Source organism: Palaemon carinicauda, chromosome 14 (genome assembly GCF_036898095.1).
Source record: "Palaemon carinicauda isolate YSFRI2023 chromosome 14, ASM3689809v2, whole genome shotgun sequence".
NCBI classification, from domain to species: domain Eukaryota; kingdom Metazoa; phylum Arthropoda; class Malacostraca; order Decapoda; family Palaemonidae; genus Palaemon; species Palaemon carinicauda.
The window spans coordinates 123,921,135-123,942,240 of record NC_090738.1 but is presented as its reverse complement, the minus strand read 5'-3'; the positions used below and the strand labels follow the sequence as shown (position 1 = coordinate 123,942,240).

Genomic DNA, 21,106 nt, shown 5'->3' with positions numbered 1-21,106 from the left:
GCGTATCCCTCCATAGAATTCTGTCGGGCAACGGAGTTGACAGCTACATGATTATCGGGTAAGTATATTCAAAAATTTATTTTACTAATAAAAATAACATTTTGTTAGGATTCAACTTCATACCCCATAACTTGCACCATGCACTAATTTTAGCTAAATCTCTATTAAGGGATTCACCAACTCCAGGTCTACATTCAGGGGATGGAATTGATGCAAAGAGAGTAGCATCATCTGCATATGCAACAAGCTTATTTTCTAGGCCAAACCACATGTCATATGTATATAGTATGAAAAGTAATGGGCCAAGAACACTACCCTGTGGAACACCGGATATCACATTCCTATACTCACTATGGTGCCCATCAACAACTACTCTTTGAGATCTACTACTTAAAAAATCAATAATAATGCTAAGAAACGACCCACCCACTCCCAACTGTTTCAGTTTGAAAACAAGGGCCTCATGATTCAGTCCTGTAGTGAAGCTTTCTATATGTTTCACATATATATTTTCCTATGCATTTTTGTAACCACTTCTTTAATGGAATCCGAATGTCATATAAGTATGTCTCTTGGTTTCAGTCTATCAATATGATGAGATGGACAGTAAATGATACAGTATGCTTTGTAATGGCTTCTATATCACCTCATAAGTATACTTTACCTTTACTCCCCAATCATGTACATGTACAGTATTAAATAATGTAAAGCAAAGCCTTATGAACCTTTGATATTTGAAAATAATTGCATCATTCTTAGTCCCTCTGTTGGTTATCTAACTCTGGAGTATCTTTCACAGAATTCTGATTAGGCCTGTATATGTACAGTATTAAAGGTTTTTTCTTTTTGCATTGCAACTGACTTTTCATGTGCTTTAATTGATCTCTCTTTGCACAGCTATTCAAATTAAAACTAAGTTGCATTGATGAACGGCAATTTAACTACTGTATTGTGACTTACGTTAACAAGCAAGAAGGGTCAGTATCCCACCTGCTATGCCAGCTAGCAGTGGGGATCCATCACTTGGCGCAAATGAACTCTGTTCTCCTTTTCGCTCGCTTCATTCCAGGAAAAATGGAAGTGATGCAGACAATCTGAGATGGTTGGGGACAACAGGTGGTTCAGAATGGTCTTTGCTTCCACAAGTGGCCAAGTGTCTCTTGACTTTGTTGGGTTCCAAACATTGCACATGTTTGTAGTCCTAGTTCCTGCTGTGGCAATGGAGAACTTATTTCAACACTAATAGGATGGGCTAGTTTTTTAGACCTATTCCTCCATTCTGCCTGATTCATCATGTCTTGAACAAAAGGAGTCAGAAAATGTGAGTTACACTGGTAGCGTCAAGGTGGCCCCATGTGGAGTGGTATCCAAACCTTCTGGATCTTCTTGTGGAAATTCCAAAAGAACTTCCAGAGTGGCCAAACCTTCTACGTCAGCCTTAAGTGAAAAAGCTTTGAGGCGCAGTCCACTGCCTGTCTCTTCACGGATGGAAGTTATCCTGCACCTACTACGAAAGAAAGGCTATTTGAGATCAACTGCGAAGCAACTTTCGGGATACAGTACCGTTTTTAACTCCTCTGCAGCAGTCCATCAATGAAAGTGGTCACTTTTCTGAGATTGTTGTCGTAGGAGTATTATTCCACTGAAGGCCACTACAGTAGTCCCTTCATTGCAGATTTTCTTGTGTTCCTATGAAAGGAGAAGTCCCTCTGTCACAGCATCGAAAGTCAATTGCATAAGATATGTAAGGTAAACTCGGTTAAACCTCCACTCTGTATGTTCTAAGCTTTAACTTATTTCAGAAAACAAGGTTTCTCTAGTTAAAACACAGCATAGGTTTATCAATTGAACCAGTAAATTGGAAGATAACAAGGGTGCGTGTACTGTTTTTCATCTTGCTGGACACTTCACTTCACTTCACGTTTGCCAACTAGATGGCCAATGGCCCTTCCTCTCACCTAAGGAAAACTACTGTATTAAATGACAAAGGTTCGTCTTTGCATTGGAACAATTCACAAATTTTAAATAAGCTTTACTTTCCGCCGAAAGTCCCTGATTCAAACCACAGCCTGTTGACCTGACACAGTGGCAAGTGGGGGCTGCCATATTGGTTTCCAGACCAACGATTCTTCATCGTCCGTGCCTGTATAGCCAGGAAAAACTTGTGAGTTTTAGTGTTTTTCTCCTATACTGTACAGCATCCTGTTTTAATGCAATATTAATACAGTACTGCTACTACAGTACAGCACTTTCCATAGATTTCTGAACTTTATCTTCAGATATGAAATAAGGAAATTCTTAGACAGTGATCTATTTTAGAGGTCATAGGCCATTAAGCTCCCAAGTTTGTGCAAATATCATTAGTACAATTGTTTTAAATATTTTTTCTTCAAAATTCAAATGGTATACTTTATGAGGAGCTTACATTTATATAATGAATTAATAGCTAGTCTTTGTAGATTGGCCAGGGCACCAGCCACCCGTTGATACTACGTCTAGAGGGTTGTGGGGTCCTTTGATTGGCCAGACAGTACTACGTTGGATCCTTCTCTCTGGTTATGGTTCATTATCCCTTTGCCTACATATACATCGAATAGTCTGGCCTATTCTTTACATAGTCTCTACTGTCCTCATACATCTGACAACACTGAGACTACCCAACAATTCTTCTTCACCCAAGGGGATACTGCATTGTCATTGTTCAGTAGCCACTTTCCTCTAGGTAAGGGTAGAATAGACTCTTTAGCTATGGTAAACAGCTCTTCTAGGAGGAACTCCAAAATCAAAACAATTGTTTTCTAGTCTTGGGTAGGGCCATAGCCTCTGTACAGTACCATGGACTTCCACTGTCTTGGGTTAGAGTTCTCTTGCTTGAGGGTACACTTGAGCACACTGTTATATCTTATTTTTCATCTTGTTTTGTTAAGTTTTTTATAGTTTATATAGGAGATATTTATTTTGATGTTACTGTTCTTAAGATATTCTATTTTTTCTCGTTTCCTTTCCTCACTGGGCTATTTTCCCAGTTGGAGCCCCTGGGCTTATAGCATCCTGCCTTTCCAACTAGGGTTGTAGCTTATCAAGTAATAATGATAATAACATAGTATACATAAAGTTAAAGATTCCATCCTTATCCTCATTTAATATATTCTTAATTTCTACATATTCTTAAGTCAGCCCTTGGATGTTAATTAATATGGTCTTTTCTTTCTTTTTGTTTCATCTTAAAAATGAATCTCTTAGGTCATTTTCTCCATTGCTTGGTTTTATTTTGTACTTTTTATATTTTCTTATTCCCATTCATTATCTTTCCCATCACACCCTTCTTATATTCAATACCTGTTCCTGCTTATATTCCAAACCACTCCTTTTGTATTCTCAGTTCAGTATGCACTCTTAGTCAAATCTGGACTAGTCCAGCTTTTCTTTTGAGCAGAAAATATCCAACGGCATATTTTGCATCACTTTACTTTGAAGATTAAAAGAAATTACTTAAGCTAATTAATTTCATATAATCTGTAATTGGTTAAAAGACAATGCCGACAGTTTTCTTTGGACAGCACATAAGATTTTCTCTATTTAAATTCATATGTAATATTTACTGACTAAACTTTTTTAATTTGTGTGCAACATAGTCTCATAAAAACTACATAGCATAGTAACAGCCAAGATAATTGGAAAGAATATAATGAGTGCAATGTGAACAGATTTAAGATTAAAATTACCTTACAAACGGGCAAGGAATGGAGGTGTGCTTACAAAATCTATTAACCCTTTTAGCCCCAAAGGACGTACAGGTATGTTTCACAAAACTCATCCCTTTACCCCCATGGACGTACCGGTACGTCCTTGCAAAAAAACTGCTATTTAAAATTTTTTTTGCATTTTTTTGTTAATTTTTGGAGAAACTTCAGGCATTTTCCAAGAGAATGAGACCAACCTGACCTCTCTATGACGAGAATTAAGGCTGTTAGAGCAATTTAAAAAAAATATACTGCAAAATGTGCTTAAAAAAAAATAACCACGGGGGTTAAGGGTTGGAAATTTCCAAATAGCCTGGGGGTAAAAGGGTTAAGTAGAAACTAGTAATAAAAATCCCTCTCAAAACCAGTACTGTATAGCAGAACAATTTCCCACTTGCTTGGATCTTCTCAAAATACTTTTTCATTTGGACTGCAATAAGAAAAGACAAAGAACTGAATGGGGTTTAATAATTTTATTCAAAGTGGCATTATAAGTAAGGTACACAATATTTTACAAAATATCTGAAATCTCAAGTATAAATCTGAAGAAAATAGTTAGAAAAAAAACTTCTGTAAGATATAAACAATTCTTTCCATCAATTAGATAAATTTCCTCAATTTGAAATTCTGTTTCCCATTAAAAAAATATTAATGGTTCCATAGCAATGTTTGAACAGCCCCATAAAAATAAAAAATAAATGTTTGAACATCTCTATAAAAATAGAAACTGTGTGAACATCCCTATAAAAATGTTTGAACATCTCTATAGAAATGGTATGAACATCAATATAAAAATGTTTGAACATTCCTATAAAATAGAAAATGTTTCAACATCCCTATGAAAAATGTGAAGTTTGAACCCCATAATAATAGAAAATGTTTGAACATACAGTAACTATAAAACCAGAACAAATTTGAACATCCCTATAAAAAGTTATAATTCTATTAAAGTGTAACAATAACAATTCTACTGGGGTGTTAAATCTTTCCATGGTATGTAAGTTACAGATTTGTTTTATGAAAGCAATGAATCCCAATTCTAGACTGGGACTTGCCAGCAAAATCTTTAATTCAGTTGGGAATAAAGTCCGAGAAGATCGGATGGAATAGTAATGGGCTGAAGCCAAAGGGCTGCTACAAAGACACTATAGTCCATTTCTTGTAGCGATGCATATTTGCACCGACTCGTGGCGGTGCCCTTTTAGCTCGGAAAAGTTTCCGGATCGCTGATTGGTTGGACAAGATAATTCTAACCAATCAGCAATCAGGAAGCTTTTCCGAGCTAAAAGGGCACCGCCGTGAGTCGGTGCAAATATGCATCGCTAAAAGAAATGGACTATAGTTATAAACAGGTCCTTGCAGCCCTTTTGAAATATTTCTAAACTCTTTATACTTTTTTTAATGAAAAAATAGCAGCATCATATGACTTCTCTCAATTTACGGGAAGACAGATCTTTTTAAAATTGGTTCCTCAAGGAAAAACATTCTTAATGAGTGTCTCTTCTACTACAGCTTGTTTCATGAGCTGATGATCTAACTTGGTCCTTTTTTAATTACTACGTATAAACTGAAAAATGATGATACAAAACTAAAGCTGCAGTTATAGTTGAAAAACTGAAAAATGATGCTACGAAACCCAAGCTGCAGTTATAGTTATAAAAGTAAAATGCAACAGGCCTAGGGCAGTAATAAGGAAAGTAGCTTTTAAAAAATATAAGAAAAATAAAGTAATACAAAAAATTTGAAACCATATCAACAGTTAATTTTCCCATCAAAAAAGCATTTGTACCATACAAAATCTGAACTGATGTTTCATTATTTCATCTACAGTACCATATACAATTATGAAGCTCACTCCACAATTGGGTCCCAGCAGGAATATAATTTACAAAATACAGTACTGTGAAGTACCAACATCAAAAAAGAAAAACTAACAGAATCAACTAAAAATATCTGGTGTATGATAGATAGTCTTGAACAAGTGAATACCAAGGATTTTCAGAACTAAAGTTTTTATGTATAGAATTTACAACAAACTAATTACATGATGGTCCCACAGATTACTATTGATTTCCAGGATAAGAAATTTAATGGATATAAAGTTCTTGTCCAACCATTCAAAATGTGTATTGTGGGTCAACTTCTGAAGACCTGAGGAAAACAATATCTATAAAAGAAATATTTCCACTAATAAACATGACACCGATTAAGAGAATTCCCCTTATAAAGAATAGAAACTCTGGTCAACATATTGTCATAGCAAAATAGAAATGAACTACAGTAATAATATTTCCAGATTAATATTAGTCATAGTTGGTCATTCATGGCAGAAAAATTTCCCAATTAATAGTTTGAAATATATAATTATTCTGGTGGCATTAAGATCATGAGTAAAAAATGTCACAAAATAATTCACGTCTCTTCAGTATTCAAAATCAATCCATACCTTTTGGGATAGTCAGTCAATTTAGATATAGTGATTTGGGAACACAAATTTTTCTTGAGATTCTTACAATACAGCCATAACAAGGAGCTCATGCTAGTGGATCTACTACACTATCCTCCATTTTTATATTAATAGCTTCATCATTTACAATGATAACATTACTTTGATCAACATTTGCTGTGAATGCACTATCATTAAAACCCTTTCTGTCTTCAGGAAATGGCTCTTCCTTTATTACAACAAGTGTGTCTAAAGCACTGGCCTCTACATTTTCTAATTTTATTGAAGATGAGGGTACCATAACCCCCATTTCTTTCTCTGACTTCGTTGTAGCAGAGACTGAGTCGTCCTCCCCTTCACTAAGCAGTGTCATAGAATATGGATCAATGCTATCTTCCCTGTGAATGACTTTATGTCTCTCTGCTTCATATTTGAAAAGAAGTACCTCCCCACATACTTTGCATCTACATGACTTCTCTCTGGAATGCGACTCCATGTGGTCTCTGAACACGTCGGAGGAGGGAAACCTTTTGATGCAAACAAGACACTTAAAAGGTTTACTGACTGGGCAAATTTTGGTGTGAAAACTATAATCTTTTCTATGCATTAGTCTTCCACAAAGGGCACAGTTACATTTCTTTTGTTCATGAGTTTTTTGCGAATCGGTATCACTAAAAATCTTCAAACAAATTTTGCACGTATAAGGAACCTCCTCAGAATGTTCACTTAAATGTTGCCAAAATGTAATTTTGTCTTCCCATACTCTGATGCACAGTTTACATTCATATTTTCTACTTTCTTCACCAGCACTATTTTCTTTGGTTATGACTGAATTCCCTCTCTGGGGACTAATAGTGTTTAAATCGGTGAATGGAAAGTCACTATAATTTGACAATTTTTCTCCCACGGCGATTCTCCTATGCGAGACGCCAATATTTTTAAGTATACTACGCAGACCACTGGTTTTCTTACGAGGATTTAGATCTGGAACTGAGGGGCCTGCAGTCTGGGAAGCAGCCAAATTATCACTAGGCACAAAATCACCCTTTTCTACATGGTGTCTCTTTAATTTCTTTGAGGTTATCTCCTCTGAAGTATCAATATGTTCATTGATAAACTTTGTATCTTTTAAATCGGAAGACTTTGCATTTAAGATCACTTCCCCTTTATCTGTGGAGGAGTGAATTTCCATGTGCTCATCTCGCCTGGCTCTGTCATCAAACGACTCAAAGCATATCTCACATCGGAAAAACATAACATAATCATGGTGTTCCATGTGCTTATCATACTCAACCTGGCTTTCGTATGATCGCATACATATGGTACAACTAAAATGGCCCACGTGCTTACGTATATGCTTGTACAAATTCTTCTTTGTACAGTAACCCCTGTCACACACAGTACACTTAAATAGGTCATCTGCACTTTCAAATATTTTGGGCTGTTTATCCTTTCCTTGCTTAGCAAGATGACCTGTAGTACACCTACAAGGCTTCTCATTGATATGATTACATACATGATTATACAAACTACTTTTTACTGAGAAGACCCAGCTACATATTTTACACTGGTAAGTTTTCCCTTCAGAGTGAGCATGCATATGATAAGAGAACATGCCAAGATCACTGAAATACTTGTCACATATTTTGCACTGGTACTCTTTCTTGTCGTCGGAAGCCTTTTTGTCTTCGGTCAAACTTTTCCCTTGTACTTCATTCAAAGGATTGCCCTTTGGACCTACGATATCAATGTGAACTCTCTCTTCATTAGAAAGGCTTTTCTTTGGACCTACAAAATCTATATGTATTCCCATATGGAGGTGAAGGGTAGATAACTCTTCAAAAGAAATGTCACACCAAGAACACACGTAGTGCTCCATTTCTGAAACTTAAAATTTATTTCTTTGGTGTTCTGTTGTAATCTAATATATGCTACTCAAAGTATTATTCTTTTTTAAAATGCAACTTTTCACTGTACAGCAATTTTAAACAACTGCAGACCTTCGCATAATAAATATTAAACAGTAAACTATGTACAGTTTATTCCAAAATAAAAAATCTCTTATTTATCACAATTACAGAAAAATAAAAAAATAAATTTTTTAAATGTTGACATATACTTCCTTGAGTAGCCTCTACTTATATAATACTGTCAACAGAAAACTTTTCTTTCAAAATCATCAAAAATATACATTTCTTGAAAACTGTTTACACTTCAATAATAGCGAAATTAAGATACAAACTGCTACCAATCATTAAATTTCTGGAATCATCCCAAATATGTGACAGAAGATGAAAGGACCATCATCTTGATTTTTGTAGACCCTAAAAAATAAAAGAAAATATTTGTGTAAGTCATATACCAACTTTACAAGACATATAAAACATGTAGACTTTCTTATAATTATCTAATACTGACTTCCAAATGACAAAATACATCCATAAAGTATATCTTTTGTCTTTTATTAGCAAATTAAACAATAATTTCCTCATGATAGATATTTGAACAATTTGACCATCGAAGTACGAGTCCCACAATAAGCAGTGAAAAAAAAAACTATCACCATCTTGTAAAAGCATCAAAATTAAACAAAATAATCCATAAAAAAAATTATAAATCACTTACTGTATTTTTTGTTACAATAGCCCCTCAACTTATTAGATAGCAGGGGTTGCCTTCTGGTGAAAGGCAAAATTTTATAGTAAATAAGACCCTATAGCTTCTACACAGTTCCTTACATCATGATCCTGACCTAGGAGCTCTATTGAATGGAGTAGTTATCTCCTCACAAGATGTGACCTCTTTGAGATAGTTCCCATGTGCAATGTGTGTGAAACAATTTTAACCATATGACATTTCTTACTAATACGTAGTAGGTTGACCCAGGTACCAGCCACCCATTGAGATACTACTGCTAGAGAATTATAAGGTCCTTTGACTGGCCAGACAGTACTGCATTGGATCCTTCTCTCTGGTTATGGTTCACTTTCCCTTTGCCTCACATACACCGAATAGTCTGGCCTATTCTCTACAGATTCTCCTCTGTCCTAATTCACTTGACAACACTGAGATTACCAAACAATTCTTCTTCACCCAAGGGGTTAACTACTGCACTGCAATTGTTGAGTGGCTACTCTCCTCTTGGTAATGGTAGAAGAGACTTTAGTTATGGTAAGCAACTCTTCTAGGAAAAGGACACTCCAAAATCAAACCATTGTTCTCTAGTCTTGGGTAGTGCCATAGGGTCTGTACCATGGTCTTCCACTATCTTAGGTTAGAGTTCTCTTGCTTGAGGGTACACTCGGGCACACTATCCTATCTCGCTTCTCTTCCTTTTGTTTTGTTAAAGTTTTCATAGTTTATATAGGAAATACTTATTTAAATGTCATTGTCCTTAAAATATATAATTTTTCCTTGTTTCCTTTCCTCAATGGGCTATTTTCCCTGTTGGGGCCCCCAGGCTTATAGCATCTTGCTTTTCCAACTAGGGTTGTAGCTTAGCAAGTAAAACTACTACTACTACTACTACTACTAATAATAATAATAATAAAAGTTTTCAGAAGAAAATTTTGTCTAAAGGGTACCTGACACTTGCACGCATTCGTGGCATGCACTGGCACGCATTGATGCGCGAACTCGCGTGAACGAGTCGTGAAAATGTCGTGAACAGTGCTGGAACTCACGTGCCATGCGTGCCCAGAACTTTGAAATGTTTAAAGTTTGTGGCAACAATTGGCACGCACAAAATAGTCGTGAACGATGCGCGAACGGGAGTGAACAGTGCGGGAACTGGCGTGAACTGGAGTGAATGATGCGGGAAGTGGCGTGAACTTTATAATGAAGAGAAACAAAAAGGAAACGAAAAAATTATTGAAAAGGAAAGAAAAATAAACCTAATAAATTTTTATATTTGCTGTTTTAATGTGAAAAAAAATGATATCTTATTTCAAACTATTTCTATAACTTTATAATGAAGAGAAACAAAAAGGAAACGAAAAAATTAATGAAAAGGAAAGAAAAATAAACCTAATAAATGTTTATATTTGCTGTTTTAATGTGAAAAAAAAATTATATCTTATTTCAATAACTTTATAATGAAGAGAAACAAAAAGGAAATGAAAAAATTAATGAAAAGGAAAGAAAAATAAACCTAATAAATTCTTATATTTGCTGTTTTAATGTGAAAAAAAATATCTTATTTCAAACTATTTCTATAACTTTATAATGAAGAGAAACGAAAAGGAAACGAAAAAATTAATGAAAAGGAAAGAAAAATAAACCTAATAAATGTTTATATTTGCTGTTTTAATGTGAAAAAAAAATTATATCTTATTTCAAACTATTTCTATAACTTTATAATGAAGAGACAAAAAGGAAACGAAAAAAATCAATGAAAAGGAAAGAAAAATATAAACCTAATAATTGTTTATATTTGCTGTTTGAATGTAAAAATAAAATGATGTTTTATTTCATCAACATACTTATTCTTCTTTATTACCTTAAAATGAAGAGCAAAACAAATTTTTTCTGTTTGCTGTTTTAATGTAAAAATAAAGTGATTTCTTATTTCAACACTTTTTTTCTGTATTACCTTAAAATCAACAGCCTAAAAACTTTTCATGTTTGTTGCTTTTAATGTTAAAATAAAATGCTTTCTTAATACTTGTACATATTTTATGTCTGCTATTTATATGTAAATCAAATGCTTTCTTATACAAACAAAAATAAAGGGCAACAAAAAATACAAACGAAAAAGATACGTTTCTTCTCCTCAATGCAATGGTGTCTCTGACAGAAAGCATTGTCGTCTCTTCCGAAGCCAATCCAAGAATGTCCTCGGGATGGAGAAGCCCCGTTTTTATATGGAGTGGCCAATTCGTGAACTGGCGTGAACGATGCGCGAACCCGCGTGAACGTGTCGTGAACTAGGCGTGCCATTTCGTGCCATGGCGTGAATGTCCCGTGAATTTGTCGTGAACGATGCGCGAACTGGAGTGAACTGGTCGTGAACAGTGCGGGAAAAACCCCAGTGCGTGGCAAAAATGCGCGCAAGAGTCAGGTAGGCTCAACATTTTATCGCAATTTGAATATCTCTAAGACTTTAATGTTCATAAACAGGTTTAATAGATAAGATTTATATTTACATTCATCATCTCTGAAATTATCTTTTTATTCAATAGCCTACACTTCAATGTACACCCTATAACCAAAAATTAAACTTCCTTCTTCCGTTTTGCTGTTCCACCTCCTCTTTTCCTTGAACATTGAATAGCCTCAGGGGCATTAATTAATTTATAGCCTAAATTCATAAATCGTCATTAATCTAGGTTCTACACAATTCAATAAAGAATTTCTTACATCATGGTCTCGAGCACTGAGCTCTAATGGATGGAGTAGTTATTTCCTTATAGGGCGTGACCCTCACAGTCTGTTCTCGGGTGTAGTGAGTGCGTCACTATTTTAACCATACAGTAAGACGTATTTCTTGTGATTGTAAAGTTTTAAAATGCATAGATATTCATGTATTGGTCAGAGAAGTTCGTCTGACATTTTAACAGAATCAGAGTTTCTCTGTTTTCAAGATTTTAATTTCATATGAAGCAGGTTTTATAGATAAAGATTTAAACTTAGATGTATCACACATTTTTCTCTTATTCTTTTATTCATTAGATTTAACATACATGAAATTTAACCTCTCCCAAATTTAAGGCCAGCTCTGTAAAAATCAAGCTTCAATCAATGGGCTGGTAAATCTCTTAATTATGATGACAAGGTGGGAATTTGGGTGGGATTGATAGATTTATTACCTTGCATTACTAAGAAGCTCTAAGACTGTATTCTATCTTATTTCTCTTCCTCTTCTTTTTTTTTAAATTTTAATGTTTATATATGAAAAATTTATTTTGACTTTCCTGTTCTGAAAACATTTTATTTTGTTTGTTCCTTCTATTGCAGTTTGATTCCTTATCTCCTTTCCTCACTGGACTATTTTCCCTGTTGGAGCTCTTGGGCTTAAAGCATCCTGCTTTTCCAACTAGGCTTGTAGCTTAGTAAATAATTAATAATAATAATCATAATAATCCAATGACTTATGTCCTCATTTGACAGTTATATGTAAACATTTTACAGTACCGCAGTCAGCAAAACCAATACAATTGCACTGCAGTACATGATTTGAAATTTTCCAGTTATCCCTTTTATCCCCAAAGGATGTACTGGTATGTTTCACAAAACTCATCCCTTTACCCCCATGGACGTACTGGTACGTCCTTGCAAAAAAATGCTATAAACATTTTTTTTTTTTTTTCATATTTTTGATAATTTTTTGAGAAAATTCTGGCATTTTCCAAGAGAATGAGACCAACCTGACCTCTCTATGACAAAAATTAAGGCTGTTAGAGCAATTTAAAAAAAATATACTGCAAAATGTGCTGGGGAAAAAATAACCCTTGGGGGTTAAGGGTTGGAAATTTCCAAATAGCCTGGGGGTGAAAGGGTTATGAGTATAAGATCTGAAGTAACTATTTAATACTGTACTGCAAAAAATTTGCATACAAGAATTAGTATCTACAGTACCTGGGAAGAAATTCAGTGCAAAGATGCCCTTCTAACAGTTGCTAATCCAAACACTACGTATATTGTATTACATAATGCTTTAGGTTATGATTTTAACAAGAGAATCCAGAATTTGTTGGTGTGCAGTACCTTGGGCTCCAAATTTAAATAAATTATGTTCATATACCTTCCTTTGAGGGGTATCGGAAGTTATTCCGTTTAAAAGGGTATGCTGGGAGATGCGGAAAATCTTGCGTTTCAATATTTATTGTATAAAATTTCTCACATTCATAGTTTATGTAAAAAAACTAACCTACTTAAGTAATTATTATTATTACTATCCAAGCTACAACCCTAATTGGAAAAGCAAGATGCTATAAGCCCAGGGGCTCCAATAGGGAAAAATAGCCCAGTGAGGAAAGGAAATAAGGAAATAAATAACTGAAGAGAACAAATTAACAATAAATCATTCTAAAAAAAGTAACAACGTCATAACAGATATGTCATATACAAACTACTAACAACGTCAAAAACAAATATGTCATATATAAACTATAAAAAGACTCATGTCCGCCTGGTCAACAAAAAAGCATTTGCTCCCACTTTGAACTTTTGAAGTTCTACTGATTCAACAACCCGATTAGGAAGATCATTCCACAACTTGGTAACAGCTGGAATAAAACTTCTAGAGTACTGCATAGTATTGAGCCTCGTGATGGAGAAGGCCTGGCTATTAGAATTAACTGCCTGCCTAGTATTACGAACAGGATAGAATTGTCCAGGGAGATCTGAATGTAAAGGATGGTCAGAGTTATGAAAAATCTTATGCAACATGCATAATGAACTAATTGAACGACGGTGCCAGAGATTAATATCTAGATCAGGAATAAGAAATTTAATAGACCGTAAGTTTCTGTCCAACAAATTAAGATGAGAATCAGCAGCTGAAGACCAGACAGGAGAACAATACTCAAAACAAGGTAGAATAAAAGAATTAAAACACTTCTTCAGAATAGATTGATCACCAAATATCTTAAAAGACTTTCTCAATAAGCCAATTTTTTGTGCAATTGAAGAAGACACAGACCTTATGTTTCTCAAAAGTAAATTTGCTATCGAGAAACACACCTAAAATTTTGAAAGAGTCATTTAATTTAAAGAAACATTATCAATACTGAGATCCGGATGTTGAGGAGCCACTGTCCTTGACCTACTTACAATCATACTTTGAGTTTTGTTAGGATTCAACTTCATACCCCATAACTTGCACCATGCACTAATTTTAGCTAAATCTCTATTAAGGGATTCACCAACCCCAGATCTACATTCAGGGGATGGAATTGATGCAAAGAGAGTAGCATCATCTGCATATGCAACAAGCTTATTTTCTAGGCCAAACCACATGTCATGTGTATATAGAATGAAAAGTAATGGGCCAAGAACACTACCCTGTGGAACACCGGATATCACATTCCTACACTCACTATGGTGCCCATCAACAACTACTCTTTGAGATCTACTACTTAAAAAATCAATAATAATGCTAAGAAACGACCCACCCACTCCCAACTGTTTCAGTTTGAAAACAAGGGCCTCATGATTAACACGGTCAAAGGCAGCACTAAAATCAAGGCCAAGCATACGAACTTCCCGACCACAATCAAGGGATTTCTGTACTGCATTGGAGATTGTAAGAAGGGCATCACATGCTCCAAGGCCTTTACGAAAACCAAATTGCAAACTAGGGAATAGATGATTACCTTCAGCAAACCTATTAAGACGTTTTGCCAGAAGACGTTCAAAAACTTTAGATAATATGGGAGTTATGGAAATTGGGCGGTAATCAGAGGGACTTGAGCTACCACAAGCACATTTACATAGAGGAGTAACATTACCAATTCTCCAACAAGTGCTAAAAGCTCCTCTTCTTGCTAACTTGCGCAAAATAACAGATAACTTTGGAGCTAAGAAATCTGCTGTCTTTATAAAAAACAAAGGAAAAATACCATTTGGGTCTACACCTCCATAAGCATCAAGGTCCATCAACAGAGCTTTAATCTCACGAGATCGAAAAGCTAAACTAGTTAGTTTAGCCTCAGGAAAACAGGAATGAGGAAGTTCAAGTTTTTCATTACTCTGTTTACTGTCAAAAACATCAGCCAAAAGGGTTGCCTTTTCCTTTGGACAGTGAGTGACTGAGCCATCTGGTTTAAGTAAAGGAGGAACTGTTGCATCTACACCAAAGAGTGCAGATTTAAGGGTAGACCACCATTTATGTTCCTGAGTTGTACCAGAAAGTGTTTCTTTTATGATTAAATTGTACTCCTTTTCAGTTGAGGCATAAACTCTCTGAGCAAAAGCTCGAAGCTGAGTATAGTTGTTCCAGGTCAAATCTGATCTGTTACCCTTCCAAAGGTGATAGGCCTCCTGCTTCTCCAAATAAGCACGTCTACAATCATCATTGAACCACGGTTTGTCCTTCATTCGGTACCTTAGCACACGAGAAGGGATACGCCTATCAATTATGTTGACTAGATTCTCATTCAAAGAGACAACAGGATCTACACTATTATATAATTGTGACCAATTCAAGGACAAAAGATCATGCAAAATCCCATTCCAGTCTGCTTGGGATTTCATATAAATTTTACAGGAATATGATATATCAGGGACAGGCTGCTCAGTCTTCACTAATAATGAAATCAAGGCATGATCAGAAGTCCCGACTGGAGAACCAACCTTACTAGTTATAACGCCAGGGGAGTCAGTGTATACGAGGTCCAAGCAATTACCAGACCTGTGAGTAGCTTCATTTATGATTTGCTCACAGCCTGATTCAGAGGCAAAGTCTAAAGCTCTTAAGCCATGGCGATCGGTAGGAGAGATAGAACTTAACCACTCCCTATGGTGAGCATTAAAATCACCAACAAAGACAAAAGAAGCCTTTCTATCATCTTCTTGTATCTTAGCCATAATGGTAAGAAGACAATCGAAGATAGAATCATCCATGTCTGGATTCCGGTAGATCGAACACAAATAAAAGTTGTTATGCCTGCCACAAACTTTTATTACCTGAATCTCATGACATCCACATTGATAGCAGGACTTATGAGAAGCAGGGTACTCGGTCCTAATATACACCGCCATTCCCCTGGCCCTAGGAATGGCATCACGTTTCAGCATTATTGGCTTCTTAAAACCAGCTATAAGGAGCTCAGATGAGTGCCTCATATTAGAAACCAAAGTTTCTGAGCACAAAAGAATATCATACTGTCTGGACGCAACTGTAAGGTCTTGGATATTTGCATGATCAATATAATGTCCTGCGCTTACTTTCCTCACCAATCTCTTGATGGACTATTAGAGATTTATTGCTGTTGCATTTATACATCACTGTATTATGCTTTAAAAATAAAAATAAATATTGACAGAAACAGTACCTATAGGCCTACTACCCTTTAGCTTAGTAATTTTTAATGACAGGAAGAGTTGCAATGGCATATGAAAAACTACTAGTAGAGTTTTACATCACTGTAAAAGTGCCAAAATTATGAGTGAAGTAGTTTAACACTGCTAAGAAGTTGGATTTATGTTTATGTTGTAAACAGGACTAAGTATACTCTACTTTCAAAATGCAAGCCCATTTTTTCTCCCTGAAATTCACCCAGTTTCCATTTCTGCAATAGTATGACTGTTATTATAAGTACAGGAAATAATTTACCACAGGAATTACTAAGCAGAATTCCACCCCACATTTCTAGGGTGTTTTAAGATGGCAGCCGACGTGAAACAACAAATTACCCGAAGGACGGGGATACCGAGTAAAGAATCTGCTAAACTGCCTTCCTAATATCAATCTTGTACCAAAAGCATCCCCAAAAGAAGATTCCTACTCTTTGACAGGAATTAATTGGGATGACTTTGGATGTAAGAGGAAACGTGACTTTGCACTTCTTCATGAACCTGTTGCCTAGCCTAGCCTCTACTAAAGTCATTATGCCATTTCTCATTTCCTCCTGAAAGCATCAAATCTCTGTCTGGTTCTAGTTTCTCTCACTAGTTCATCAGCTTGAACCATGCTTGTAGTATTGGATGTGGAGGCCCATAAAAGCTCCTTCTTATCATTAATACAAGTAATGGTACAGCTCGGTCTTTTCTTGCAAAAAAGAATCTGTATCCTCATTCATGGATGGTACATAACTAACTCACGCTAGTCTTGCCTATTTAAAAGAGACCACTCCTTTCCCCTACATTAGGTGCAATATTGAACACTAGAGTTTGTCTACATACTTATTAAGCCTTTACATGTTGTAACCTCTTGGTTTGACAAAAGTAAGAGAAACAGAATTACAATATGGTGCCCTTACACAAATCCAGGGATAATTATATGGCTGAAGGGACATTTTATGAGCCAAATTGTATGTAAGGAGGAAAATTTCATGAGCTTTAGAACAAGTGATCACATTTAGCAAATGGCCCTCTGTAAGATTCAGCGAAACAAAGCTACATGGTGCTAAATGTGACATTTTGAAAGACATGCATTTGTTAACAGGATGCTTCTGTGAACTAAACAAATTCTGGCACTATCAACACTGGCCCCTGTTCACATTTGCTTTTTAATTTTACCATTTGAACCATGTAAGAGTATAAAGTTAACGTATCTCAATTAATGTTTTATTAAATTAACCAGGCTAAAATAATTCCCTTGCTGAAACATACCTTGTATGCAATTGATCCCAATATTGTATATCCTAAACTTCTGATATTTCTAGCATACATTGCTTACTCTTGCTGCAGTGATGATACTCTCAAGAAACAGAAGTTATCAACAGGGTGCTGTAAAAGAAAAGAAAAAAAAAATTACAATATGTAAACAAGTAATTGAAACAATTTATCCAAATGATTAACTGCTCCATAAAAAATATATTGGCCGTGAAATAGTGCTGTACAATATATATAAATTATTAACCCTTTTACCCCCAAAGGACGTACTGGTACGTTTCCCAAAACTCATCCCTTTACCCCCATTGGCCGTACCGGTACGTCCTTGCAAAATACTGCCATTTTAATTTTTTTTTTTTTTTTTTGCACATTTTTGATAATTTTTTTGAGAAACTTAAGGCATTTACCAAGAGAATGAGACCAACCTGACCTCTCTATGACAAAAATTAAGGCTGTTAGATTAATTTAAAAAAAATATACTGCAAAATGTGCTTGAAAAAAAATAACCCCTGGGGGTTAAGGGTTGGAAAGTTCCAAATAGCCTGGGGGTAAAAGGGTTAATTACAGTAGTATATAGAATTGTATAAGGATTTGTGAAGGACAAGGCCATGTGACAAGCACAGTGACAGGCATACATAGCCCCTTTATCCACACTGATGCCTGATGATCTACCCTTTAGCAGTATCATTTACTAAAGCTGCAGTGGATGAACTAAGATCAGACCAAATGTATGGAATAAAATTGGCTTTCAAAGTTCGATTCGATTTATATGTGCGAGCAGTAGGGTCGAGAAAACCCTTCAGATTTAAATTGCAATGGTAGTAAAATCCTGTGGTTGTGCTGAGAAGTGACAGTTTAAAGAGGCTGGAAAACATCGGATTAAGGAGGGGAAGCGGTAATGAAGGCAGAGAATAGGGTTAATAATAGAGGGTGTATCTAGGGGTCGCAAAGTCCTTTTAATAATGCAAGGCCTTATAATAATGGCTACACGATACCGTGTAAAGTGTAGTAACCCTAACAGAGGAACTTTTAGTAGCGGCTATAGCACGCTAACAGCACTAAGCCCCCTATGTAGTAAATGCATCCTAAGGATAAATGGAAAACTTTTAAAATTTGTTCATGTAGGAAAAGAATATGTCAGCTACCTTGGTTAATATTAGAGACAGAGAAACATGCATTAAAAGGATAATCTGTGTAAAACAAAAGAACCAAAAGTGTGAAGTATTGATAGATATCACATTAATAGAGGAAAAATTAAAGTTGTGTACAATTGGATTATATAGCAAAGAAATTTACGTTGAAAGCAAATGATAAGTTAAAAAAAACTATTGTATGTTCTGTATAACAAAATTAGGTTCTTGGCTGGAGTGCTTGAAAAGGGTATTGAAATATAATAAATATTGATGCCTTCCACTTTAGCCACCCAGTGACGGTGACAAAACTCGTGCCACAGCGATAGTGCCTTTAGGGAGATTCCAGAGCCTAGGTTAGTTAGGCCGTGTAATTTTCAGCATCTTAATTTCTATAAATTTCTCCCTTGTGACACTTAGTGATTACACAAACATTTTTGGAGCCTTTGTAGATCGTTGGAACAGACGGAAAAACTACATTATACAGGCACAAAAATGCTACCTAACCTAGAACCATATCCTTACCTATTTAGGGGGGTGGGGGTGAACTACAACTGTATATTCCCTTAGACTACTGTATTCTTAGATTATCCTGTCCCAACAAACTACATAGCACCCGCCCCCTTTTTATATTTTTCGTATTCAAGCAAAGTTCATCAATAGTCTTTTATTATTGATTTGGTTTTCCTAAAATCAAAACTAATTTTAAAGGTTAATTATGATTGACATATGCAAGGGAGTAGATTATGCCCTAGAGAACAATTAAATATACATATGATCAGTGCCCTGTGTCCCTATACATCATATTAGGACCAGGGAGGACTAGGCAATGGTTTCTGATAATTCGTAGGCGGCCTAACAGCCCCCCCCCCCCCCCCCCCCCCCGCCATAGGCTTTAAGTATGGTAAGGTTGCAGACAGTAATAATAACTATCAAGCTTAAATAATGTTAAAAAAAAACATCCAACATATTGCTAGACGAGGCGAAAGTACTGTAGTTCATAGGGTCAAGCATAAACTTTCTTTTTTAACTAAAATCGATTTTGTTCACATTGAAAATGTTTATCTTAGTCGGAAATACGATAATATGAAGAAATATTTACGATCAACAAAATTCTATGATTTAGTTACCTTGCCAGCATTTTTTTTAAGTTCATCCTTTTACAAAACTTTTCTTTATGACGTGTTCGAATTTACCAGTTATGCATACACAACTATTTCCATTCTTATCCATTAATTAAGTTTGTAGTTGGTTGGGAAACGCCTTGTAAATATGCAATTATTACGTACTTTAATAATTACTATAAAAAAATGTCAGGTAGATTAAGTTTTTAATGTTTAGGTCGATAAAGTCTAAGCCAATTTACACGTTCGAACATCTTTTTCTAAGCACGGGCTTCCTCTTCTTGTTGGTTTAAGTTAAGACTGGTGGAGTTTATTGAACCAGGTGTATTAATAAACAAAGAGCAATTTTATCATATACGAAATCCTAATAGAATTGATAATGTTAGTTATGCTGGTACCGCCATTCAACAAATAATCCTCGTTTGCTATTCAACATACAAAACTACTTGTTTAATCCCCTACCCAAACTCTATTATGGGTTGAGCCTAACACATTTTTAAATGGAATTGAATGTCGAAACTGCTAAAAATACATTAGAATTGATCTACGAACGCCATATTACAATTCACACGGGATTGAAGAGTAAAGTTAGTAAACTAGCAATACTACCAGACGCTTTTTTATACCTTAATTAGCAGAAGAATCCGATTCTTCTCCGTCATTTGTCACATTTGTTAGAGAAAGGGTTTGGCTTCCAAGTGCTCCACTTTTATATAGTTTGGCGATTTCCAGGAAAAACTGATGGTATGGATTGTCCGGAAAAGTATCCAGAAATAGATACCTGGAAAAACTCCGCTTAAAATTCTGGGTTTGGATACCACGTCTAGTTGACCAATTCTTGAGGGTTTTTAACTGCAGTTCAATTGTTCGTTTGTGAACACGGCTGTTCTTAGGATTATTGACCACTTTGTGAACGTAGCCTTCACGTGAAAGTGTCTGGAAAGCAGCCCAGTCATCACTAATCACAATCGACCCTTTACGAATGTACTTTCTTATTATAGGCAATAAAGTTTCGGGACTTAATTCTTGATCCTCCTTATCCACGGGGAATATAAATCTCTTCTTCGATTCCCGCTCAATTCCTCCAAAAAGCCAGACCTGTGTCGGTTTTCTCTTAGCACCTCTGGCGCATTTGATTTTGACAAAAAACGTGTGGTCTATTTCTACGATGATATTGGGCCCACCGATACTTTCCTGATTGTAGAGCCAATACAGCATGATTTCTGAACAGAAATTATGCCAGCTAACGAACGTTTTCGTTGACCACTTTAGAAATTCCATACAGAGACTGTAGTTACAGCAATTTTGTAGGTAGTAGTTCACGTATAATGCTACTTCCCAAGGTGGCAGGCGGCAGAGGCTAAGAAATGTGTCGGCAAAGAGAGT

At 35.6% G+C, this 21,106-nt stretch overlaps 1 protein-coding gene across 3 annotated transcripts in view; it reads right to left on the bottom strand.

Annotated features, from left to right (window-relative positions):
* Window positions 1–6,026: 6,026 nt before the first annotated feature.
* The window catches only part of LOC137653732 (zinc finger protein 845-like), a 15,523-nt gene continuing 443 nt past the window's right edge, over window positions 6,027–21,106 (bottom strand). Inside the window, exons 1-3 of one of the 3 annotated variants that reach the window (XM_068387347.1) lie at window positions 20,347–21,106; window positions 17,464–17,580; window positions 6,027–8,513 (exon numbers count right to left, since the gene is read on the bottom strand). The exon at window positions 20,347–21,106 is cut by the window's right edge and continues 393 nt beyond it. In XM_068387347.1, the coding sequence (XP_068243448.1) occupies window positions 6,278–8,068 (1,791 nt within the window). In that variant the 5' untranslated portion in view covers window positions 8,069–8,513; window positions 17,464–17,580; window positions 20,347–21,106 and the 3' untranslated portion in view covers window positions 6,027–6,277. Of the gene's footprint in view, window positions 8,514–17,463; window positions 17,581–19,726; window positions 19,992–20,346 lie in introns of those variants that run through there. The other 2 variants (XM_068387348.1, XM_068387349.1) reach the window with 2 other exon arrangements.